The sequence below is a fragment of a genome, unplaced genomic scaffold (genome assembly GCF_019419815.1).
Source record: "Pyrus x bretschneideri cultivar Hongxiangsu unplaced genomic scaffold, Pyrus_bretschneideri_v1 Contig21, whole genome shotgun sequence".
Classification (NCBI taxonomy): Eukaryota; Viridiplantae; Streptophyta; class Magnoliopsida; order Rosales; family Rosaceae; genus Pyrus; species Pyrus x bretschneideri.
The window spans coordinates 6,679,632-6,707,018 of NW_025999513.1; the positions used below are offsets into that span (position 1 = coordinate 6,679,632).

General features: G+C 36.0%; 1 protein-coding gene and 1 pseudogene across 1 annotated transcript; one reads left to right on the forward strand and one right to left on the reverse strand.

Moving 5' to 3' along the window:
• Positions 1 to 16,603: 16,603 nt before the first annotated feature.
• Positions 16,604 to 22,926, forward strand: LOC125477329 (annotated as a pseudogene).
• Positions 22,927 to 23,238: 312 nt separating this feature from the next.
• LOC103961261 (30S ribosomal protein S1, chloroplastic) lies at positions 23,239 to 26,085 on the reverse strand. The gene is made up of 7 exons (XM_048584297.1): positions 25,705 to 26,085; positions 24,997 to 25,272; positions 24,706 to 24,786; positions 24,159 to 24,440; positions 23,960 to 24,070; positions 23,657 to 23,743; positions 23,239 to 23,535 (listed from the first exon to the last, which is right to left on the reverse strand). The coding sequence occupies exons 1-7, from the start codon at positions 25,996 to 25,998 to the stop codon at positions 23,428 to 23,430; spliced, it is 1,239 nt and encodes a 412-aa protein (XP_048440254.1). The 5' UTR covers positions 25,999 to 26,085; the 3' UTR covers positions 23,239 to 23,427.
• Positions 26,086 to 27,387: the final 1,302 nt, after the last annotated feature.

The following is a 27,387-nucleotide window of genomic DNA, read 5'->3' on the forward strand; positions in this document are numbered from 1 at the left end:
TTGTGGTTAAAGCTGCGGAATGTCGGGACTGCTCTTTAGAGATGTGCCATAGTTGAGTTTTCACCTTCCATCTCTTGACGTTATTTTTTTCTCTTTTTACGCGCCGATACTTCCAAACCGGACTCTTGTCTGCTTTGCAAATTGACGTGTAAATCAAATGAGAATGTGGTTTCCATGAATCCATCATACAAAGTGAAATTCGGATTTTACTAAGTTTGTGATGTTATTTAAATGGGAAAATATGTGTTTTTCCTAAATGTTAACTTAAATGGCACAAGAGTCTACATAGGTACATGCCTTTACAAAAACCAAAACTCAGCTAAGACTTACGAAATGATAAGTATTATTCTGATTCATATTATATCATGCATTAATTAATATTTAAAAAAATGAACAAATAAGTGAATCCTACATTGATTTTGGGTATGATAAACCTAAATCATTAAGTATGCAATTGGCGAACTGGTTGCTTAAGGTTGTTCATCACATCCTTCACATCTCCATCATTTTATACCGATTCATGATTCCTTCGATTTCAAGTAATTAAACCTATTATGAAAAAAAGACTAGTTTAAGCTACACACCTCTTTTTATCTTTTGGCTATTGAATTAAACACGTCAAACAAAAATCAATCGATAAAATTAAAACATAGGTATATGCGGGGAGAAAAATGAGGCGTGTATGTGGTTTCCTAAAAAACCCTAGTTGTATCATTGTCACTGATCACACACCAAGTAAGCAAAGCACGCATAACGCGCGTGACCAGGAAAGTAGAAGTGCCACAATACTAATCCCCACTTAGTATTACTATAATTACCTAAAAGCCCTTATTCTAATTTTCCCATAAAAATTTGAGTAGAAGAAAAGCTCTCTCGCCTTGCACGGAAAGCTAATAACACTACCGCCGACCACGCAACACAACACCACAGAGATAGGAGGAGGAGCTTCATCGGCGAAGATGCTGAAGGTCCGGATGAACACCGTCGATGTCGCCGCCGAGATCAAGTGCTTGCGGCGGCTCATTGGCATGCGCTGCTCCAACGTCTACGATCTCTCCCCAAAGGTCTCTTCTCTCTCCTCCATTCTCTCCGCATTCTCCCTTAAATCAATCAAAATCAATCAAAATTCATAGTCGTATCATCGTGTGATTCTCAAATGTCTTGTGAAATTGGGTTTTCTGCATACGTATATGTTCAAGCTTATGAACACCAGTGGAGTCACAGAGTCCGGCGAGAGCGAGGCAAAAGAAAGGCACAATTAATGAGAGAGAGAGGAGGGAGGCACAATCAATGAGGGACAGAGAGGGGGTGCTCGAGAAGTCCAGCAAGCTCTGAATTCTTTTCAGACGCTGACGAGAAATGCGAGTTCCAAAATCCGAGACTCTACACGCGAGGGGCTTAACGCAATTCTGTCGAATGCAGCGTGGACAACGGTGTAGTCTTCAATTTTAGCAAACGTAATACGAGGGATACAGGAATATAAGAAATTCAAACTATAATATAAGAAATTCAAACTATGGGCAATTATTTCATTTTTCTTGAAACGTTATGAACTTATGAGTATTCTCTGCTCATATGCCACACCGCACCCAGAAGAAACCCACTCCCCTAATTACACAGGAGCTATCGGTTCAAAAAATAATAATCAAGAAGGAATCGGTTCCTTCTTGATTATTATTTTTTGTACCGACTGCTAGCTCCGGTGCAGGGGTAGAGGGGCTTCTTCTGAGTGCGGTGTACCACAGAGAGTGGCACATGAGCAGAGAATACCCATAACATTGCAAGAAAGCAAAACAATTGCCCATAGTTTGAATTTCTTATATTCCTATATCCCTCGTATTACCTAATCGTTTGCTAAAATTGAAGATGACACCATTGTCCATGCTGCATTCGACAAAATTGCGATGAGCCCCTCCCGTGTAGAGTCTTGGATCTTGGAACTCACATATGTCGGCAAGATCTGAAAAGGATTCAGAGCTTGCTGGACTTCTTGAGCACCCCTCTCTCTCCCTTATTGATTGTTGTGCCTCCCTCTCTCTCATTGATTGTGCCTCTCTTTCCTTTTTTCTGGAGCAACTAAAAATTCCCCATAGTTGAAGAGAAGTTAATACTTCTATGAATTGTATATCTTCCGTTTCTATAAATATATTCACAAGCTTCACAAAAAATAATTGAACAAAAATGTCCATCAAACAAAAAACTTCAAAAGCAACTCAAAATAATGCATCAAATGTAGCAGGGGTATTTTCGTTATTTTAATTATATTTTTTAATAATTAATTTCTTTTGTACAATTTTTGTTTAACTTTTAATTTTTAATTTTTATAATAATTAGTGTCATATCCCAGTCCGGGCCCCCACCACTCGACTTCACTGTAGCACGATATTGTCCGTTTTGGGCCTCGACCACGCCCTCACGGTTTTGTTTTTGATGGGTGACTTAGTGGAAGTTCTCGTGTGAGTTCTCATAAACAAAACTATAAGGGCGTGGTCGGGGCCCAAAACGGATAATATCGTGCTACGGTGGAGTCGGGCCAGGGATGTGGTAGGGGCCCGGGCCGGGATGTGACAATTAGTACCTCATAATAAGTTAGTAATAATGTGATTCAAAAGTACCTCACAATAAATTAGCAATAATATGATGCAATGAATCAAATAAAGGCTATGCATAAGAGCCTGCTATATCACTTTGAAAACAACTTTGCAAAGGCTATGCATCAGAGCTTGCTATATCACTTTCAAAACAACTTTGCACATAAGAACTAATTAAACCCTATAGGTTGAAGGTGAAATTTGCAAGTTCTACTTATTCTTCTTCTACTTATCTTATCTACTTATAAAGTGAAAATCCCAAATAGTACTTATAAAGGTGGAAATAGGTGAAACATTTAAAAATTTTAAAATGCCCTCACTCTATAGACAAAGATCATGTCCATAAAAATAGGTCTAAATCGTAATATAGTGCAATTAAAAATCTATTTACATTTTAATACTAGCCTCTTGCTGCACGTGAATGCGTGTGGCAATTGGCTCTTATAATTTTTTATTTAAAAAAAAAAAACAAAAAACAGAAAAACAAAATAATAATATATTTAAAAATAAATAAAGTTGGTTATGGGAGTGGGTTTTTTTTTTGTGAAGTTCTTATATTATTTGAAAATTTAATAAGAGAGGGTAATTTTGGAATTATGAATGTTCCAACAATTTTGGAATTATGAATGTTTCACCAATTTTGGAATTATGATTGTATAAGGTTAGAAAGTTTTCTTTCGTTCATGCTATTGTTTTAATAAATTGTTATCGTTTCTTCTTAAAAAAAAAAATCCGTGTTTCTAAAGTCTATATTATCCATCCACAGTTAAATTAGGCACTTGTTACAAGTTATGACTCTGAATTATGCATAAGAAAGTACATAGCAGTTGCGCATTTTAATGTTACATTCATCAAACAATGGAAACCGGGGGCTGGTAGCTTCAGCGGTAGTGAACATTTATCCCCGCTTTCAAGACAAAATTTAAATCCCTCATCCAGTCCGAGTAAACCTCTATGTAGCAGAAACAATCACGACGAGAAGATTTGATGAAAGTCAAGTGTTCCTGTGTGGCGTCGTGTGAGTGTGATGTGTCCGAAAATTAAGTGGAAACAGATGTTAGAACTGTATATCATGTTTTCAAATAAGAAAATCATCGTCCAGTATTAAAGGAAGATCGAAATTCTGGTAGAAGCTGACTCACAATTATCAGACAAGAGGAAGTGTTAGATCTTTATTATGCTGTTAGCAGTATTATATTCACACCCATATAGTAGGAATGGACAAATACTCATTGGTTATGAGTAACCGCGATTATCCGTTCATTTAAATTTGACGGTTACGGTTATAGGTAACCATTTAGATAAATAAACGGTTATAGGTATAACCGTTTACCCGTGAAATTTAAATGGATGGTTATGGGTATTACCCGCGGTTATGAACGGATACCCATTTAAGCCGTTTATTTTAATATATGTAAAACTAGAAATAAATAAATTAATAAATAAATTAATTTCTAACTAGGTTTAGTATCCCGAGATATATTTGGTTATAAAGGGCCATAATATATATATATATATATATATATATATATTTATGCCTCACTTGAGAGAAAAATATAGTTGATAGAACGATCTAATATTTAATATATGTGATTGAATGTGCTAAAACATTAGAGTGTTCGACAATTTTGTTTTAGAGTCTTTTGGAGTTTTAACCAATTCAAGATAATGATTACCTTGAGCATTTAAAAAATGTTATTATCAGATGATGCGTACCTATATATATCATCAGAGTTGTTAGAGATTGAAGTGAAACGAGAGCTATGTATTATTCTGTTTATTTTCTTTACTAGTATCAGATAAGAGAAATGAACGTAGAGAGGGACAAATGAGGGAAAAATGATTATTACCTTCTGCTTTTCATCTTTTTGTACTACCCATATGATACAAATATACGTCTCTTTTAATGCATATAAAAGGCTTACACACCAAAACAATAAAAACCAAACTTCTACCATTTAACCAATATAATTTTGACTTCTATTCTTCCACTTTCCACCCTTAGCCATATGTGGTTATTTTCTTTATGTGGGCATTCACACCAATTTCACAACAAAAATCATTACTTGAGTATTTATAGTCTCAAAAACTACTAATGTTAGTGAGAAATAATTCAAGAATTAATTACAAAAAAACAAAAAGGTACAACTTTGTATTTCTTGTAGGGCAAGTAACCCCATTATTTTTCTTAAAAAAGGCACAAGGTACGGATAAATATCATCACAGTAATTTCTAAGACTATCTTTTCTCTTTATGTAGCTCCACCCCTCTCTCTCTCTCTCTCCTTCAATTAAATTTAGGCCACAACGCATTGTTAAACATGCTCCTGACACTGAGCTAAGGAACTGAATGCTTGTTTACTACAAAGCCATTCACAATATTCATCAAGCAATACAAGTAATCCATAAAACATGGTTTCAATTTTGTTATTTTTTCAGCAATGATTGCATGAAACATTCACAATGAAGCATGAACTCTAATTTTACGTTTTTTTTTTCTTTTTCAAATTATGGATTCAACTTAAATTTATTGTTCTTATAATTGTGGTGAATTAAATATGCGTGAATAAGAGAAGAAAAAAAAATGAGATTTTTCAAACCCTACACTCATGAGAGTCGTAGCTTGAAGCCGCGCTGCCCGAGCCACCAAGTCGTTCCTGCTGCAAAACTCTGAGGTCCAAAACAAAGCTGTTTTGCATCACCTTTCTTACGGACTTGGGCTGCTTGCAGTCAACCCATAACCCAATTGGGCATATGCACCAATTCGTCCCACTTGTTTTTTCTTTTTTCTTTTGGGCCTTGTTTTTTTTTTTTTTTTTTTTTGGCTCGCATGAAATAACAAGTCCATGGGTTAGGCCTTATTTTTCACTCTTCCTTCTTAGCCCAATAATTGAGTATATAATCTGTTAACCCATTTACTTCTCTTTTATTGCCCAGCAACCTAACAACCACTTTTTTGGGCCTGCAAGCCACGACAGCCCCATATTTTGGGTCGTCACTCATTCTTTTCACACATAGGTTCTGAACCTATTCTCGTTCACTACATATGTATATTGTGTTTGTTTGCAGGTATCATGAACCTAGAGTTTGTACTTTGACTCGAACTTGAAGTTTTGAAAATAAATGCCAAAGAAATTCGAAGTTCCATAAAACAATACACCCATAAAAATCCGAAGTTCTTGTAGGTGATTTGTTAGGATTACATGTAGATGATGCTTTTAAAAACAACTGTAAAATTTAGTTTGTGCAAATTACTTTATTGTCCATAATTTTATTTTGTGATAGAAGACAAAAATGTTTTTTCACCCTCTTATAGTTGATAAAAAGAGTTTTATTAATATGTGGTTTAAATTAACTCTTCCTTATAAATTTGTTATGTGTAAATAAACTAACTTGAAATAGGTCCAATTTTATAGAAAGAGATCCTCTCCGGATTCCTTCTACCAAATCCACCAAATCAATCAATCCAGTTCTTAAAATTTGATCCAACGGCTATAAACAAGGGCCCCTTTAAAAGTTATAATAACTTTAGCCGTTTGACTAAATTTCAAGGATCCGAATTAGGTGATTGGGTGAATTTGGTGAAAGAGATCTAGAAAGGATCCCTTTCCCAATTTTGATAGCCTAACAATTAGATTAGTAAAACTTTTAGTTATTTTTTTATTTAGGTCAATGAATAGTACTCCATTTGTCAGCACTTTTTGTTGTTAGGTTGATACTTTGCATTGTGGTTACTATTTTACTCTACTATATCTATTCAATGGAAAAAGAAAATAAAGAAAAAAAATAGAAAATGATACGATCGGTACTTTGCTAACTATTCGCCTTCAGGATAATCGCTAAAACATTAGCGACCGATACCCAAAATAGTCGCTATCTTCATACCGATCCCTCCCTTTCAATTTTTTTTAAAGTTTTTTAGTTTTATTTTTTATTTTGTTAATGTTTCTTTTATTTCTTTTACCATAACAACAAACTATCATATTTGTGTTTTTCAAAATATATTTTTTCCATGCAAAATATATTATAATTCATTTTTAAACACTTGTAATCAATGATTTAAAACCTAAATTTAAAGATATTTTTCTATTTTCTTACTTTAAGAATCAATAAAAAATAGTTTGAAGACCTAATAATCGGAAGGATCACATCCAAAGGTTTTGCAATATTTTCCTTAACTCTAGGGCAAAATATTTCTTAAAGCTAAAAATTTCAAATTTTTTTTTTCACAAAAAGCTGTGTGCTATAAGCCAAAGTTAGATTTAGGACATTTCCAAAATTTTGGACACCTATAAATCTCTTGGGAGGCCTTACTATTAGTTATATTATTTTTTTAATTTTTTTTTATCTCAGGTACCCTATTGGTCGACGTAAACCCAGATTTCAGTTGATCTTTTACAATCTAAACTACCTATCATATAAGTACATTTACAGTCTAAACTACATGTCGTATAAGTACTTGTACAACCTAAACTACCTATCATATTATAATATTAGTCGGCATAAACTTACATTTCAACTGATCTTTTAAAATCTAACATATTATATAAGTACTTTTACAGTCTGAACTACCTGCCATATAAGTACTTGTACAAGCTAAACTACTTATCATGGAGGAATAAGTAATTTTACATTATTCTAACAGTAAGATGTAGTCTTCCATCTTGGTAATGTTAAAAGCCCCCGAAGCTAACATAATCAATGTCAAAAGCCTCTTGAGCAATTACTTATGTAAAACAATCAATGTATAATGCTCACAAATCATGTAGACTAGAATCATATAACAAATACCAGCAAAAATGAAACTTATAACAAATACCAGCAAAAATGAAGCTTACTGTTGTAAACAACTCAACAAAAACATGTAAAATTACTTGTAGTTCTCATAACTTTATAAGAATTCAAATTCAAATTTGGATACTAATGTGCAGGAATCGAGAGGAAAATTCAAAACAGGAGTCAGATAGAGTTTTTGATGAAACGACGAGATTTGATGAGTAACTTTTTTTTTTTTTAATTTTTAAATACAATGATATATTTTACACTAAAAAAGATGAGAGTTTTTTTATGAAATGATGAGAATTGATGTGTAACTTAAAATTCCATGTTAATTCTAGAAGAGTCATGATAAAACATTCAACGGCTGTTGGTGTAATTTTGTTTTCAAATTATGGACACTTTAATTGCTTTACTTATTAGATCCTACCTATGACTGTGCAATACATTAGACCATATCAAAACATGCGGATCAGAATCCTCTCCTGAGCAAAGGGTGAGGATTCTCCTGACCAAGCCTATTGGACAGTTGAAATTTTATCCAACTGCTACAAACAGGGGGCCTCTCTAAAAGTTTTAATAATTGTAGCCGTTGGATAAAATTTCAACGGTCCGATGGGCTTGGTCAGGAGGATCCTCACTAGGGATGGGCAAATACCCATTGGTTTTGGGTAACTGCGATTATCCGCTCATTTAAATTTGACGGTTACGGTTATGTGTAACCGTTTAGATAAATAAATGGTTATGACTATAATCGTTTACCCGTGAAATTTAAATGGGCGGTAATTGGTATTACCCACGGTTATAAATATGTATCTATTTAACAATATTTTAATATATGTAAAACTTAAAAAAAAAAAAATTAGTTTCTAACTAGGTTTAGTATCACGAGATATATTTGGTTATAAAGGACCATCTTATTAATATATATATATATATATATATATATATATATATATATATATTTATGTCTCGCTTGAGAGAAAAATATAGTTGATAGAACGGGCTAATGTTTAATATACATGATTGAATGTGTTAAACCATTAGTGTTCGACAATATTATTTTGGAGTCTTTTGGAATTTTGACCAATTCAAGATAATGATTACCTTGAGCATTTAGAAATATGTTATTATTAGATGATGCGTACCTATATATATTTAATTGGCATTGAGTTTTCAATAAACATTTGACCCCAAAATTAGAAATCGATTAAATGGTTTGGATCGATGAACATATGTTTCTAAATAAAATTCAAATATTTATCAAATTAGTCTATTAGCAGACTGATGCGTACTTACAGACACACACACACACACACACACACACACACACACACACACACACACATATATAGGTCATTTAAGGGAAGAGATCCATATTTTTCAAAAAAAAAATGAGGACACCATCTTGATCATTAGATTTAATTTTAATGAAATTCTGTGACTGAGATTAAATCACAGGCCACATAATCTCAACTATAATATTTCATTAAAGCAAAATACTAACGGTTAAGAAGATGTCCTCATTTTTTTTGAAAAATGGGGATCCCTTCCCTTAAAAGCTTCATATATATATATATATATATATATTTAGACACACATACAAGAATATTAATTAACCTACAACCATGCATGATTCTTGTAATAAATTGACCGTCAAATAATTGGGAGACATCGCATATATTCATAAATAATATTGTCATTAATATAAAAATACATGTTAAATGTACTTATAACGGTATTTAATAGTTAGAAAAAAGAAAATTATGACAAATTTCTTTTTAATTTTTAAGTTGTTAAAAAATAGGTAGACGGGTTAAAAAAAAAAAGTAAACGGGTACGCGGTTATGGGTAAATGGGTATGGTTAATCATTTATAAACGGTTATGGGTATAGGTATACCCGTTTATGTAAATACCCAATGGGTAAACGGTTATGTGGGCAAAAACTTAAATAGTTATAGGTAAATAACCATGGTTACCTGCCCACTATAACCGTTACCCATCCCTACCAGACAGGTATACTTCGGTAAATTATATTTATGCTGATTTTGCTTATTTGTTTTCCTCCTCCTGCTTTGCTTGGTAATCCAGGAAACATCCGATCATTTTCTCTAACCTAGTCCTGGTTCAGGAGTGATTGATGAACAACATCTCCAATTCTTTCACCTTCTTGGGATTCTTCTAGCAAAGGTATTAAAAAATTTGTATCCGATCATTTATGCTTTCAACAATTGGTCACATATAGAAAAAAATACTGTGCATTCTAGTTGTGCACCTAATCCTCTGATCCGTCATTCTGTGGGGCAAACCATCCGCCAAGGGCAGAGACAGTTCACATCATACCCTGTTAATTTGATGTCCCTGCTTTTAACCCGAGCTGCGTAATAACCAAAAGGACTTCAAAAAGCCGATAGAGCGGAAGCTCAAAACTTGATGGCATGTAGATATTTGTATTTCTGGCAAGCTCCCGAGTTGACATATAAATATGTGGGGGTTGATCTGCCAAAGTTCTTGCAACAGCTTTGTTAAGTTTACGGATTATACATACAGATCTTGGCCAGTCGTGAATGGCTTTCCTCCGATAAGCGATTATATAAATAGAAAGTGCTTTTAATTCCTCCTGTTGAACATGATAAGAGCTGTTGCTGCATCCTGTTAAACATGACAAGGTACGGAGAAATATCATCACAGTAATTCCTAAGCCTATCTTTTCTCTTTATGCAGCTCCACACCTCTCTCTCTCATTCAGTTAAATTTAGGGCACAACGCATTGTTAAACACGCTCCTGACACTGAGCTAAGGAACTGAATGCTTGTTTACTACAAAGCCGTTCACAATATTCATCAAGCAATCCAAGTAATCTATAAAACATGGTTTCAATTTCAATATTTTTTCAGCAATGATTGCATGAAACATTCACAATGAAGCATGAACTCTAATTTTACGTTTTTTTTTCTTTTTCAAATTATAGATTCAGCTTAAATTTATTATTCTTATAATTGTGGTGAATTGAATATGCGTGAATAAAAGAAAAAAAAATGGGATTTTTCAAACTCTACACGCATGAGAGCCGCAACTTGAAGCCGCGCTGCTCGAGCCTACCAAGTCGTTCCTGCTCCAAAACTCTGAGGTCCAAAACAAAGCCGTTTTGCATCACCTTTCTTACGGACTTGGGTTGCCTGCAGTCAACCCACAACTCAATTGGACATATGCACCAAATCGTCTCACTTGTTTTTTCTTTTTTCTTTTGGGCCTTGTTTTATTTTTTTGCTCGCATGAAATAACAAGTCAATGAGTTATGCCTTGTTTTTCACTCTTCCTTCTTAGCCCAATAATTGGGTATATAATCTGTTAACCCATTTACTTCTCTTTTGTTGCCCAGCAACCCAACAACCACTCTTTTGGGCTTGCAAGCCACGACAAGCCCCATATTTTGGGTCGTCACTCATTCTTTTCACACATAGGTTCCAAACCTAATCCCATTCACTACATATGTATATTGTGTTTGTTTGCAGGTATTATGAACCTAGAGTTTGTACTTAAACTCGAACTTGAAGTTTTGAAAATAAATGCCAAAGAAATTCGAAGTTTCATAAAACAATACACCCGTAAAAATCCAGAGTTCTTGTAGGTGATTTGTTAGGATTACATGTAGATAATACTTTTAAAACAACTGTAAAATTTAGTTTGTGCAAATTACTTTATTGTCCATAATTTTATTTTGTGATAGAAGACAAAAATGTTTTTTCACCCTCTTATAGTTGACAAAAAGAGTTTCATTAATATGTGGTTTAAATTAACTTCTTCCTTACAAATTTGTTATGTGTAAATAAACTAACTTGAAATATGTTCAATTTTATGGAAAGAGATCTTCTCCAGATTCCTTCCACCAAATCCACCAAATCAATCAATCCAGGTCCTTGAAATTTGATCCAACGACTATAAACAGGGGGCCCCTTTAAAAGTTATAATAACTTTAGCCGTTTGACTAAATTTCAAGGGTCTGAATTAGGTGATTGAGTGAATTTGGTGAAAGAGATCTAAAAATGATCCTCTTCTCAATTTTGATGGCCTAACAATTAGATTAGTCCAATTTTTAGTTATTTTTTTATTTAGGTCAATGAATGGTACTCCATTTGTCAGCGCTTTTTGTTGTTAGGTTGATACTTTGCATTGTGGTTACTATTTTACTCTACTATATCTATTCAATGGAAAAAGAAAAAAAAGAAAAAAAAAAAAGAAAATGATACGATCGGTACTTTGCTAACTATTCGTATTGATGATAATCGCTAAAAACATAGCGACCTATACCCAAAATAGTCGCTATCTTCATACCGATCCCTCCCTTTCAATTTTTTTTTTTAGTTTTTTAGTTTTATTCTTTATTTTGTTAATGTTTCTTTTATTTCTCTTACCATAACAACAAACTATCATATTTGTGTTTTTCAAAATATATTTTTTCCGTGCAAAATATATTATAATTCATTTTTAAACACTTGTAATCAATGATTTAAAACCTAAATTTATAAATATTTTTCTATTTTCTCACTTTAAGAATCAATAAAAAATAGTTTGAGGACCTAATAATCGGAAGGATCACATCCAAAGGTTTTGCAATATTTTCCTTAACTCTAGGGCAAAATATTTCTTAAAGCTAAAAATTTCAATTTTTTTTTTTTTTTTTCACAAAAAACCGTGTGCTATAAGCCAAAGTTAGATTTAGGACATTTCCAAAATTTTGGACACCTATAAATCTCTTGGGAGGCCTTACTATTAGTTATATTATTATTATTATTATTTTTTAACTCAGGTACCCTATTGGTCGGCGTAAATCCAGATTTCAGCTGATCTTTTACAATCTAAACTACCTATCATATAAGTACTTTTACAGTCTAAACTACATGTCATATAAGTACTTGTACAACCTAAACTACCTATCATATTATAATATTAGTCGGCATAAACTTATATTTCGACTGATTTTTATAATCTAAACTACCTATTATATAAGTACTTTTACAGTTTGAACTACCTGCCATATAAGTACTTGTACAAGCTAAACTACCTATCATGGTGGAATAAGTAATTTTACATGATTCTAACAGTAAGATGTAGTCCTCCATCTTGGTAATGTTAAAAGCCCCAAAGCCAACACAATCAATGTCAAAAGCCTCTTGAGCAATTACTTACGTAAAACAATCAATGTATAATACTCACAAATCATGTAGACTAGAATCATATAACAAATACCAGTAAAAATGAAGCTTACTGTTGTAAACGACTCAACAAAAACATGTAAAATTACTTATAGTTCTCATAGCTTTATAAGAATTCGTGGATACTAATCTGCAGGAATCGAAAGGAAAATTCAAAACAGAAATCGGATAGAGTTTTTGATGAAACGACGAGATTTGATGAGTAACTTTTTTATTTTTATTTTTAAATACAACGATATATTTTACACTAAAAAAGATGAGAGTTTTTTATGAAATGATGAGATTTGATGTGTAACTTAAAATTCCATTTTAATTCTGGAAGAGTCATGATAAAACATTCAACGACAGTTGGTGTAATTTTGTTTTCAAATTATGATCACTTTAATTGCTCTACTTATTAGACCCTACCTATGATTGTGCAATACATTAGACCCATATCAAAACATGCGGATCAGGATTCTCTCTTGAGCAAAGGGTGAGGATTCTCCTGACCAAGCCCATCGGGCCGTTGAAATTTTATTCAACGGCTACAAACAGGGGGTCCCTCTAAAAGTTTTAATAATTGTAGCTGTTGGATAAAATTTCAATGGCCCGATGGGCTTGGTCAGTAGGATCCTCACTAGGGATGGACAAATACCCATTGGTTTTGGGTAACTGTGATTATCCGCTCATTTAAATTTGACGGTTACGGTTATGGGTAACCGTTTAGATAAATAAATGGTTATGGGTATAATCATTTACCCGTGAAATTTAAATGGGCGGTTATGAGTGTTACCCGCGGTTATAAACGTGTATCCATTTAACAGTTTATTTTAATATATGTAAAACTAAAAAAAAAAAAATTAGTTTCTAACTAGGTTTAGTATCACGAGATATATTTGGTTATAAAGGGCCATACAATATATATATATATATATATATATATTTATTTATTTATTTATGCCTCGCTTGAGAGAAAAATATAGTTGATAGAACGGACTAATGTTTAATATATGTGACTGAATGTGCTAAATCATTAGTGTTCGACAATATTGTTTTGGAGTCTTTTGGAGTTTTGACCAATTCAAGATAATAATTACCTTGAGCATTTAGAAATATGTTATTATTAGATGATGCGTACCTATATATATATATATATATATTTAATTGGCCTTGAGTTTTCAATAAACATTTGACCCCAAAATTAGAAATCGATTAAATGGTTTGGATCGATGAACATATGTTTCTAAATAAAATTCAAATATTTATCAAATTAGCCTATTTGTCACATCCCGGCCCGGGACGGATCACTTTCCTGGCCCACTCCACCACCGTAGCACGATATTGTCCACTTTGGGCTTACCATTCCCTCACGGTTTTGTTTTTGGGAACTCACGAGCAACTTCCCAGTGGGTTACCCATCATGGGATTGCTCTAGCCCTCTTTTCGCTTAACTTCGGAGTTCCTACGGAGCCTGAAGCCAGTGAGCTTCTAAAAGGCCTCGTGCTAGGTAGGGATGAGAATATACAAATAAGGATCACTCCCCTGGGCGATGTGGGATGTCACAATCCACCCCCCTTAGGGGCCCAACGTCCTCGTCGGCACACATGCGACCAGGGTTAGGCTCTGATACCAAATTGTCACATCCCGGCCCGGGGCGGATCACTTCCCGGACCCGCTCCACCACTGTAGCACGATATTGTTCACTTTGGGCTTACCATTCCCTCACGGTTTTGTTTTTGGGAACTTACGAGCAACTTCCCAGTGGGTCACCCATCATGGGATTGCTCTAGCCTTCTTCTCGCTTAATTTCGGAGTTCCTACGGAACTCGAAGCCAGTGAGCTCCCAAAAAGCCTCGTGTTAGGTAGAGATGAGAATATACATATAAGGATCACTCCCCTGGGCGATGTGGGATGTCACACTATTAGCAGACTGATGCGTACTTACACACACACACACACACACACACACACATATATATATATATGTCATTTAAGGAAAGAGATCCTTATTTTTCAAAAAAAATGAGAACACCCTCTTGATCATTAGATTTAACTTTAATGAAATTCTGTGACTGAGATTAAATTACAGACTACATAATCTCAACTATAAGATTTCATTAAAGCAAAATCTAATGGTTAAGAAGATGTCCCATTTTTTTTGAAAAATGGGGATCCCTTCCCTTAAAGGCTTCATATCTACACACACACACACACACACACACAAGAATATTAATTAACCTACAACCATGCATGATTCTTGTAATAGCTTGACCGTCAAATAATTGGAAGACATTGCATATATTCATAAATAATATTGTCATTAATATAAAAATACATGTTAAATGTACTTATAACGGTATTTAATAGTTAGAAAAAAGAAAATTATGACAAATTTCTTTTTAATTTTCCAGTCGTTAAAAAATAGGTAGACGGGTAAAAAAAAGAAGAAAGTAAACGGGTATGCGGTTATGGGTAAATGAGTATGGTTAACTATTTATAAATGGTTATGGGTATGCGTATACCCGTTTATGTAAATACCCAATGGGTAAACGGTTATGTGGGCAAAAGCTTAAACGGTTATAGGTAAACAACCGCGGTTACCTGCCTGCTATAACCGTTGCCCATCCCTAACCAGACAGGTAGACTTCGGTAAATTATATTTATGCTGATTTTGCTTATTTGTTTTCCTCCTCCTGCTTTGCTTGGTAATCCAGGAAACATCCGATCATTTACTCTAACCTAGTCCTGGTTCAGGAATGATTCACGAACAACATCTCCAATTCTTTCACCTTCTTGGGATTCTTCTAGCAAAGGTATAAAAAAATTTGTATCCGATCATTTATGCTTTCAACAATTGGTCACATATAGAAAAAAATACTGTGCATTCTAGTTGTGCACCTAATCCTTTGATCCGTCATTCTGTGGGGTAAACCATCCGCCAGGGGCAGAGACAGTTCACATCATACCCTGTTAATTTGATGTCCCTGCTTTTAACCCGAACTGCGTAATAACCAAAAGGACTTCAAAAAGCCGATAGAGCAGAAGCTCAAAACTTGATGGCATGTAGATATTGGTATTTCCGACAAGCTCCCGAGTTGACATATAATTATGTGGGGGTTGATCTGCCAAAGTTCTTGCAACAGCTTTGTTAAGTTTACGGATTATACATACAGATCTTGGCCAGTCGTGAATGGCTTTCATCCGATAAGCGATTATATAAATAGAAAGTGCTTTTAATTCCTCCTGTTGAACGTGATAAGAGCTGTTGCTGCATCCTGCCGTGGAATCGTGTTTTGTAAGACGAGGAATGTAAAATTTTCCCAAGTTATTTCAGTAGCACCGAAACTGTTCTTAAAGACGTGCCGTAGTTAAGTTTTCACCTTCCATCTCTTACGCTTTATTTTTTTCTCGATTTACACGTAGATACTTCAAAACGGGCTCTTGTTCCGCTTTACAAATTGACGTGTAAATCAGATCAGAGTATGGTTTCTATGAATCCATAATACAAAGTGAGATTCTAATTTTACTGTGTTTGTGATATCATTTAAATGGGAGAACTTAAATGGCACAAGAGTGTACGTAAGTACCTGCCTTTATAGAAACTAAAATTCAGTTATGACTTAAGAGAGAATAAGTATCATTCTCATTCATGTCATATCATGCGTCAACTAACATTTACAAACGAAAAAATAGGTGAATCCTACGTTGATTTTGGGTATATGATTAACGCAGACTGGTTGCTTCATGTTGTTTATCGCATCCTTCACGTCCCCATCCTTTCTATACCATTTCACGACTCATCCGATTTTAAGTAATTAAACCAGTCATGAAAAAAAAAAAAAATACTTTTAACATCTCACATACCTATTTTATTTTTGCCATCGAACTAAACACGTCAAACAAACAACAAATGAAATTAATGTCACTGATCACACCAAGTAAGCAAAAGCACGCGTAACGTGCGTGACCGGGAAAATAGAAGCCACCCAATACTAATCCCTACTAAACATTATTATAATTACCTAAAAGCCCTTCTTCTTCAAATTTTCCCATGAAAATTAGGAAGAGAAGAAAATCTCCCTCGCCTTGCACGGAAAGTTAATAACACCACCGCCTACCACGCAACACCACACCACGCCGAGACAGACAGAGGAGGAGGCTCGTCGGCGAAGATGGTGAAGGTCCGGATGAACACCGCCGATGTCGCCGCCGAGGTCAAGTGCTTGCGGCGGCTCATCGGCATGCGCTGCTCCAACGTCTACGATATCTCCCCCAAGGTCTCTTCTCTCTCCCTCCCCTCCATTCTCTTCTCCTTCTCCCTTAAATCAATCAAAATTCATGTTGTATCATCGTTTGATTCTCAAATGTGTTGTGAAATTGGGTTTTCTGCAGACGTATATGTTCAAGCTTATGAACAGCAGTGGAGTCACAGAGTCCGGCGAGAGCGAGAAGGTCTTTCTGTTGATTGAGAGTGGCGTCAGATTGCATACGACTCAATACGTTCGGTAATGCCAATGAGTTATTGCATTCCATTGAAATTTGCAGATGATAGGTCAAGGGGAATGGATTTCCGCAATCCCTATCGATTCCTGCTTTCTTTGTTTCTTCAATTTGTGCAGTCACAAGAGTAATACTCCATCTGGGTTTACCCTAAAATTGAGGAAGCACATACGAACACGAAGGCTCGAGGATGTACGCCAGCTTGGATATGATAGGGTACAAGCTTTTCTGTCAATTGGGTTCATTTTTTCACATTTGGAGTTTCCTACTGTTTTTACTTTCTGGGTTGTCTAATTTTTGTGACATTCTTTGCAGATTGTTCTCTCTCAATTTGGGCTCGGTGTGAATGCGTACTACGTTATATTGGAGCTATATGCCCAAGGAAATGTTATTCTCGCAGATTCAGATTTTATGGTCATGACCCTTCTTCGCTCTCATAGGTCAATGACTACACTCATTTCCTATTTCATTTTACTAATAAACGGTCTCACATTCTTGTACAATGACTTGGCATGTTATGATTAAAAAGCTTTCCAGTTCTTGCTTGATTACAGATGTGCTAGTTTTTGTGTTAGCATTTGTAACTTTAAGAATTGACTAGAAACATCTTTATTTGCTTCTGATTGTGCTTACTGTTCAGTAAGAGACCCCACAAATTTCTGATTCTTTTGTTTTCTTTTTAAGTTGAAATATTAATTAGGTGGTAAATTCTCATTTAACAGGGATGACGATAAAGGGGTTGCAATCATGTCACGTCATCATTATCCAGTTGAAATTTATCGAGTTTTTGAGCGAACAACTGCTGAAAAGTTACAGGAAGCTCTTATGTTGTCTAAGGAACCTGATAACAATGAACCCGTTAAGGATCTTGAAGGTGGAAATAATGTGCCTGATGCACCGAAAGAGAAAAAGGGTAAAAGTAAAGGTGGGAAGCCTGCCGAGTCAAGTAAGAGTACTGGTGATGCTAAAGCCAAACAGGCCACCTTGAAGAATGTTCTTGGGGATGCGTTGGGATATGGGCCTGCTCTGTCTGAGCATATTATATTGGAAGCTGGCCTCATTCCAAATACAAAAGTTTCTAAAGAGAACAAGTTAGATGATAATGCAATTCAGCTATTGGTTGAAGCTGTTGCGAAGTTTGAGGATTGGCTGCACGATGTCATTTCAGGTGATAAAATTCCCTAAGGATACATTTTAATGCAGAAGAATTCAGGAAAAAGTGGTCCCCCATCTGAACCAGGAAGTTCTGTCCAGGTACCACACTACCTTAACATGTTTTAGACTAGAGTGTAATTTCCCCTTTTTCTTCCCTTGGTTGGGGGAGGTCTGCCTAGTTGGGTTTCCATTACATGGTGTTTTAAACTTTAACACTGACTTCTGCATCCATTTTGCAGATATATGATGAATTCTGCCCCATATTATTAAACCAATTCAAATTGAGGGAGCATGTAGAGTTCGAAACATTTGATGCTTCTTTGGATGAGTTCTATAGCAAAATTGAGAGTCAAAGGGCTGAATAACAGCAAAAGGCAAAAGAGAGCTCCGCCACCCAGAAGCTTAATAAAATACGTGTTGATCAGGTTTTTCCCTGTTTCCTCTACTATGCTATTTGCAATTCAAAGTCATATTTGAGTACAGTCTTTCTGTGTTATGACTTAAGCAAGGGGGATGGGTATAGGGGTCAGGGGTTTGGAAATATTAATGTTTGTATATATTACATATTTGGTTTACATTATGCGTTGTACGTTGTTGGACCATGTGTGCTATTTATGCTTGGAATCTTTCATCTCAATCATTTCAACCCTATGATATAGGAAAATCGTGTTCACATGCTAAGGAAAGAAGTTGATCAGTGCGTTAAAATGGCGGAATTGATAGAATATAACTTACATGATGTGGATACCGCTATAGTTGCTGTTCGTGTAGCTTTAGCAAAGGGCACAAGTTGGGAGGATATTGCTCGAATGGTGAAGGAGGAGAAGAAATATGGAAACCCTGTTGCTAGCCTCATCGACAAGCTTCAGCTTGAAAAGAATTGCATGACATTGCTGCTGAGCAACAATCTTGATGAAATGGATGATGATGAGAAGACTCTCCCTGCAGATAAGGTGTGTTCTAAGGTTCTACTTTTCTACATCTTCTCTAGGAAAAAACGATGAGTCTCTTCATTTTACCTTCTACTTCCATTACCTTTCTTCCCTCTTATAGGTGGAAGTTGATTTAGCACTTTCAGCAGATGCCAATGCTCGGCGGTGGTATGAACTAAAGAAAAAACAGGAGAGCAAACAGGAGAAGACTGTAACAGCACATGAAAAGGCATTTAAGGCGGCCGAGAAAAAGAATCGTCTCCAGCTGTCACAGGTAGCTTCACCTTCCATAGTCCTATGATATAGTTTTAAATGGCTAGCTTCCAACTATAGATCACGAATAAGTTGTTTAGCCTTTTAGGTCCAGCATGGCCTTCTTGTATTTTCTGATGGTATTCATTCAACTGCCAAATAGGAGCTCTAGTATGTCAAGCACAACCATGTTTTTCTTTTTAGTTAATTCAAAAGAAAACAAATGAGTTTTCAAGGCAGCGATGCCATAAATATTAGGACAGAGCAAAAGGGAATCAGAAAGTACATACTGTGTGATGAGCAATATGTCAACATCATTGCAACCAAAATGTTAAGCATGTACAAAAATATGTATACAGAAAAACAGAATTATGTTTAAGAGGCGAAGCAGAATTAGGTGGATGTTTGTCACCATTATCCAATATCATCTTAGAAGATAAGCTCTCTTCGAGTTTTTAATTCCACTTTGTTACATTTAACTTGCAGGAAAAAGCTGTTGCTAGCATTTCACATATGCGCAAGGTTCACTGGTTTGAGAAATTTAACTGGTTCATCAGCAGTGAGAACTACTTGATTATCAGTGGATGTGATGCTCAACAAAATGAGATGATAGTCAAGCGCTATATGTCAAAAGGAGATCTGTAAGTCAATTTAGTTTCGTGGACATAATACGTTGTAATTCTTTTCTAAATGAAGTTGGTCAATTTCATGTTTCCAAAAATCTGGTTACATGAAATTTTACTTTACCTCAAAGTTATTACAAATGTGCCAGTACTTATCTTGCCTATCTCGTCTAGCATGAAGCCAACTTAACATCTTCTTTCTCTTGATTGATTTTTTTTTCCCTTATGTAACAGGTATGTCCATGCGGAGTTGCATGGGGCTTCCAGCACCGTGATAAAGAACCATAGGCCTGACCAACCAGTGCCTCCACTTACATTAAACCAAGCAGGATGCTTCACAGTAAGTCTATGACCTTCATGTAATGCTTTTGTTTTCATATAGTTTATTGTGTTATTGTTAGTGCTTCATATCCCTGGATGTGTAAATTGTAATTACTGAATAGTTTACCGATATTATACTCTAGGTTTGCCACAGTGCAGCATGGGATTCAAAGATTGTCACCAGTGCTTGGTGGGTTCATCCTCACCAGGTCAGTAAAACTGCTCCTACAGGGGAGTATCTGACAGTTGGAAGTTTTATAATTCGTGGGAGGAAGAATTTTCTTCCTCCACACCCTCTAATTATGCGCTTTGGGTTGTTATTTCACTTGGACGAAAGCTCCTTGGGCTCCCATCTGAATGAGAGGAGGGTAAGAGGTGAGGAGGAAGGGACGGATGCTGTTGATGAAATTGGACCTCTAGAAGAGGTATCTGAGAATGAAACTGCAGAGGAAAAACTTGCAGAAGAATAAAAAACCGCTCCTCATTCATCTATACATATCACTAAACCAGATCTGAAAGACCCATCTGAGAATGGCTTACTTACAAGCAATGCTGAAGCAAAAGACTCACATGAAATTTCCATGAAAGACAGAAAGGCCTTGAGTGATGCTGATATTTCTGTAAATGGTGTTTCATCTGTCACCCCAGAACTTGAGGATCTCATTGATAGAGCTCTTGGGCTTGGATCTACAGCTATGTCTGCTAAAAAATATCAAATTGACACTTCTCCAGTTGATTTGGTAGTGGAACCTAATGTTGAAGAGAATAAGGCTACAGGAAGAGATAAACCTCATATTTCAAAAGCCGAAAGAAGAAAGCTCAAGAAAGGCCAGACTGGTAGTGCTCATGAAGAACCAGCTGAGGTGCAAAACGAAAAATTAAAACATGATGGTTCAGTCAGTCAGCCTGAAAAGGAAGTTCACGAGAAGAAGCCAAGTGGTGGAAAAACCAGCCAATCGAAACTACACAATGTTTCTTTCAGCCAGACTGAAAAGGAAGTTAATGATAAAAAGCCAAGTACTGGAAAAGCCAGCCGTGGACAAAAGGGTAAACTCAAGAAGATGAAAGAGAAGTATGCTGATCAGGATGAGGAAGAAAGAAGGATCCGTATGGCTTTACTAGCTGTGAGTACAGTTACTTGCACCGTCCTTATATTGTTAACCAATTGATTTTCTCTAGCCTTGAATTCATCTGTTCCAAATTGAGCTTTGATGCCCCTTACACGTGATGCATAATGTTGTGCTTTTCCTGTATGTCATACTGCATCTGCATATTTGCATGTGTGCCAGTTATAGAACTTTCATTCTAATATTTTCTCACGAATGAACGGCAAAAGTGTAACAACATCCTACAGAATTTTCCTATGAATTTTTGGGAGTTACTCACATTATTTTGCTTAAGAAACCTGATAATTGATCGGAATGACGATACTTTTGAATTTTCCGTCTACTGGAAGAGTAAAGAAGAATGGAGAGTCCCAAAATGAAACCTCAGCTCCAGCTGAAGATAAGAAACCAAGTATGTCATCGTCATTTTTCATGTTTCATTAGCGAGGCCATCCTTTGGTGGTTATTCTCTCTAGTATCATGTAATGGAAGTCCACTGATTTTTTGCAGTTAACATCAATTCTTATCATCTAGCAGGTCCTGAAGATACTCCAAAAATATGTTATAGATGTAAAAAGGTAGGTCGTCTGTCCTAGGATTGTCCAGAACATCAAGATGGTACATTACATGGTCATGCAAATGGCGGAGTTGAAGATGACCCTCCTGTGGATTTCGATAAATCTACTTCTGAAGTTGACAAGGTGACAATGGAGGAGGATGATATTAATGAGATAGGTGAAGAAGAGAAGGAGAAATTAAACGATGTCGATGACTTGACTGGCAATCCACTGTCCAGTGATATTCTCTTTTATGCGGTACCTGTCTGTGGCCCTTATAGCTCAGTCCAGTCTTACAAATATCATGTGAAGATAGTTCCTGGCTCTGTGAAGAGAGGGAAAGGTAAAGAACTTCTTCGCTTGAATTCGTCCGCAAAATTTTAAAGTATCTGTAATGCTCGGATAGAAATTTAATTATTTTTTCTTTTCCCTTGCGTGCGGTTTTTTGGTTCAAGAGCTTTCTTTTATCACATAGACTGACCTCGTTCTTACAAATTTTTTGTAGCTGCAAAAACTGCCATGAATCTGTTTAGCCACAGGCCAGAAGCAACGGTTAGAGAGAAAGACTTGATGAAAGCGTGTACTGATCCTGAACTGGTTGCTGCCATTATCGGCAATGTGAAGATAACATCTGCAGGCCTTTCTCAGTTGAAGCAGAAGCAAAAGAAAGTCAAGAAGAGCAGCAGCAAAGCTAAGTAGGAAGCTTAAACAGCTTCGTGCTGCGTCAGTTTTGTAAGCACAGACCACCCTCGTTTCTTTGTTTGGGGCCGTCTTGGATATGTTACGCTAGTATACTCTTCACTGTACAAAAGCAATCATTAGCAGAATCTTGTTAGGAAACTTGAATGTACGAGGATTTTTACGTGTTAGAGAGAAGATTCACATCAGTTATCAAGGATGTTACCATTTTCCATAGCTAGCATCATTTCATTTGGTAAACATCTGATCGAGATTTTATCGGGTCACCAATTGGAAAAAATAGCAGAACAAGTAGAGAATTATGATTTATGAAGCACGCTTACAATCATTCTGAATGCTATATATGTATGTATAACCACCACAGAGTGGCCTAGTGGTTGGAGATGAATTTCAGGCTCGTATTTCACACGGCATGTTAACGCTAATTAATCACACGATGGTGGCACGCTAATAAATCACACGATGGTGGCTTAGGAGGAGTTGAAATGAGTTTTCTCGGGGCCTCCGGAATGGTACGCTGCCTTGACAAAGCCACAAATTGATTTTTTTATTTTTTTAAGAAAGCTATATATTATTCAAAATGAATAACAAATATAAACAGTCTGGTTAAAGCAATGTATTCGCATTACAGGCTGTCTGTGGTATGAGCTTTTACAACAATTTCTACAAGATAATCAAAGCGGGAAAACCCCAAAAGTGCTGAAGAACATTTATGTCTCAGTCAGTCACTTCAGCCGGAGGCACATCGCTCAAATCTAAACCCTCTACTGGCAAGTCTGAAGTAAGAGGACCCAAGATTCCGTCGGAGCTGAGGGTTAATCCGCTCTGCATAATTAAGGAAAGAAGCATATGGTCAGGTTAATGAAAATGAGAACTTTCGTTTTCCATTTGACATTCAGATTAAGTCATAGAACTTGTTATAAGGAGATAATGGCCCAGTAACTACCTCTGGTTGGAAACGGAGCATGTCCGCACGAGCCATAGCTTCTGCTTGAGCAATTCTCTGCCTGAATGTCTGTGCCATTTCCTCCGCCTAACGGAACAGAATCACAAGCATATATTCAGTCATTTATCTGGTTTCATTGTTTAGTTAAACTACGAGATCATTGTCATGCCAAAACATCTTATAGCAGAAATGAACCTTGGTGGTAAAAACACATCAAGACGATAAGACTGAGATTCACTACTAGAATTTACCATCCAGCAAGTGCAACTACTAAATGTTTGGGGTGTATTATCCAGAAAATACCTTCTCGAAAACAAGCGTTGGGTTGCGAATCATGTCACCAGGAGTGGGTTCTAACTTCTTGGTAGATAGACTTACACGGCCTCTCTCACGGTCATGGCTCAATATCATGACCTACACAAAAGAGTATCAGTTTAGAGATGTTTAACGGAGTAGAAAAATACTATGAGCAAGTAACAAGATAAGGATATAGTATCTATACCTTGAGAGTGTCACCAGGTTGGAGAACTGTTGCAATATCCGAGACTCGGTCATGACTGATCTGGCTAACATGAAGAAGACCATTGATTCCACCAATGTCGATAAAGGCACCATATGGCTTCAGGCTCTGGACAGTTCCAATGACAACTGATCCAATTCCAAGCTGTGCTTGGTTGTCTGCCATGGCCTTGCGGTTACTGAGAACAAGCCTAGACTGTTCTTCATCAACCTCCACAAACTTCAGAGGAATCTCCTTTTCAAGAAGATCTTCTGCGGTTGATTTCTAGTACATCCAGAAGTAAATGTGACTCAGATACTGAAACATTTAGTTGTAAAAGTAATTCAAACTCAGAGCTAGTATTCCTTGCAGTTGTATTCTTTCGTATTAGGTTAACAAGGGCAAAAGGCCAACACGAAAGAAAATGAGAAACTACATAACAACTGTATTATTTTACTGCACAAATAGAGTAATCAGAAAGATAGAGTAACTGCGTAAGTATCAAGCTGAGAAGAGACTGGAAAATTAAGAGGCAGGTTAAAGAACTAACTGTTGATATCTGTGAGAAAGGAACAAAACCTCTAAGGCCTTCCACCACAGCCACCACTCCACCTTTGTTCGCACCAACAACCTGAACAAATACATTTTAAGGGAGCTTTCTAAGAATAGATTGAATAAAAAGTTGAAATCGTGAACTTGTCTGCAAAGAAGAAGAATAAATGTCTGAAAGTGTACTAAATATCAAACTCTTGATGCTTGGAAATATACCAATTCTTGACAATAATAGACAAAGACCAATCTACTAACATTACGGGCAAGAAAACTTGAAGTGGATACCTACCTTACCCTTGACAACAACATCCTCAGCTTGGAGCTGTCTACATCTTTCCCACGCAAGGTCATACTGGATGGACTTCAAGCTCAAGATCAAGCTGTCGTCAGCTTCATTTTCGCCTATAATCACAAATTCCTCTCTCACTCCGGGAACTATGCCCACTTCTTCTACACTCTTTATTTTGTGAATGCATGCCTCTTGCAAAGGCAAGTATGCTGAAGACTTTGCAGTAATGTCAACTAATGCTCCATTGTTATCTATATTGAAAACTGTCCCCCTCACCTGAAAAAAAACAACAAAACAAAACCGTATGCGCAAAATTATAATCTCCCACGGAATCACAAATAAATTACATATGCTGTATGCAGTTACAGTTCCTCACTCGAGCTCACATTGTAAACTTATGTACCAAGTGAAAAAAAAAAAAATTAATTAACTCAAAACCGAAATTTTCGCACACATTGCCAATGTAAACTTACAAAACCACCAACAAAATAGTCCCCATTTTCCAACACTGTATGCAATTCTAGATTCTACACATAAAAGAAGAAGAAAAGTTCTTCTGGGTATGCTTAATGTGAGCCAATGACACAGACCGAGTCTTGAATTCGACACAAAGACATAATTTATTCGTTTCAGCTCATACCCATCAAATTTGCACTGAAAAAAAGAAACAAAAATTGAATTACCAAAAGAAGAGGGTGATAAGCGGACCTTAGTTCCAATCTCAGAATTGAAGTCGTACTTCTCGAGAGCGTTGTAAAAGGAGTCGAGAGTGAAAGAGACGCCTTCCATGGGGGCGGTACGACACCGTTCGTGGGCGTCTTCGAAGATTTCCTTCAGCTTGAGGCGCTCTTTGGTCTGCGCATTCGAGATGACCGCGGCGGAGAAGATGGGGAGCAAACCCGGCATTTTGTTTTGCTTGGGAAGGATTGAGGGCTTCGAGAGCCGCGAGGTGGAGAGCGGTGAGCATCTTAAGCCTGTGAATTGCTGAGCCAGAGACGCCATGTCTCTGTTGCTTTGCTCGCAGTGTAGATTTTGAGGAAGTTGAAAGCTTTCGGTTTTGCTTTAGATAAGGCACTGAGGGGGAGAGAGACTGTGAGAGAATGGCATGGATTTTTGGATAATGTGATTTTGTTTGATTTCATGGGTAGTTATGAATATAGGCCCATTTAATTGGATCAAGATCCTCCCTCAATTTGGGCTTTCATGATCCACACACCATTTTGCCTTAGGCCTTCCACCAAGTCGTAAAAATTGAGTATGATATCAATAATACAGGAATAAAACTCCTATAGTAGACCAGAAACGAGAGATTCTTATTTTTGAGTTCAATTCACAAGTGTGATTCTTATATTTTAAATGATGAGAGAGATAAAGAGGTAACTAATCATAAGATAAGATAGAGAAAAAAAAGTAGACTGACTCCCACATTTAATATCTAAAACTCCTCCTATCAAACCAATATGATAATCATGTAATATGAATCAAACTAATATATATGGACATTACACTCATTATTTCACTGTGAAATGCCTTACTAAATTACTAAGAGAAATGCTAAGGAGACTCTTCATGGACTTTTCGCCACCTCATGTTTTTGGCATAATATTTTATAATGTTAGCACGGGGATTGTGTTATATAAACATGAGGTGGTGAAGAGTCTATAAAAAATCTCACTTTTAAGAGAGTCTCCTTAGCATTTCTCAATTACTAATCATAAAAGTGAACATAAGAGAGAGACTCGAAAAAGATTTCCATGCACCATGAGACGTTATTGGCATTCGAAACCTGTAAATGTAATACATTATTAGAGTCAAGATACATGACATAGTATTATAATTATTGACATGATTATTAGGGTGGCGTCTCGAAGACTGTATAAATCATTTCATGCATTTTAGACATGGACAACCTTGAATACAAATTTTCTTTGCACACTTTATCTTCGTTGATTTTCTGTACTTTATTTGATCTAACAGACTAAAATAGTGTGCATCTGAAGAAAAAAAGGGCATGTTGAAATTGATTCCATGCAAGTATAATCGCAACAAAAAATAAAACTTTAGAAGTGTTTGATTAGAAAGAAGAAAGAAAGAGTTTATTGCCCGCACATTGAAAAAATGATTCTACGAATACGATTTAGTATAGAATAGATGTCTGAATGCGATCAAGAAACGTGCTGCATTTTTTTTGTATATTTTTATACTTAAGTTTGATACCTACAATACTTAACGAATTTAGTAGTTCAACTATTGATGTAATATGTCTTATGTAGTTTATAGTCACAATTCTTTTAAAATCCTGCATAGCGTGTTGAGATAAGAAAAAGGCTCATCATATGTGCCAAATGTTTGCGAAGAGGTTAGTTATTTTATCAAGTGGATGTTTTTTCT

Excerpts from the sequence above, each read along its gene's own strand:
- LOC103961261 (XM_048584297.1), bottom strand. The coding sequence starts at position 25,998 with ATGGCGTCTCTGGCTCAGCAATTCACAGGCTTAAGATGCTCACCGCTC. Across the intron at positions 24,787-24,996 it reads ATGTTGTTGTCAAGGGTAAG|GTTGTTGGTGCGAACAAAGG; the intron begins GTAGGTATCCAC and ends GTATTTGTTCAG. Across the intron at positions 24,071-24,158 it reads AACCTGGTGACACTCTCAAG|GTCATGATATTGAGCCATGA; the intron begins GTATAGATACTA and ends TCTTTTGTGTAG.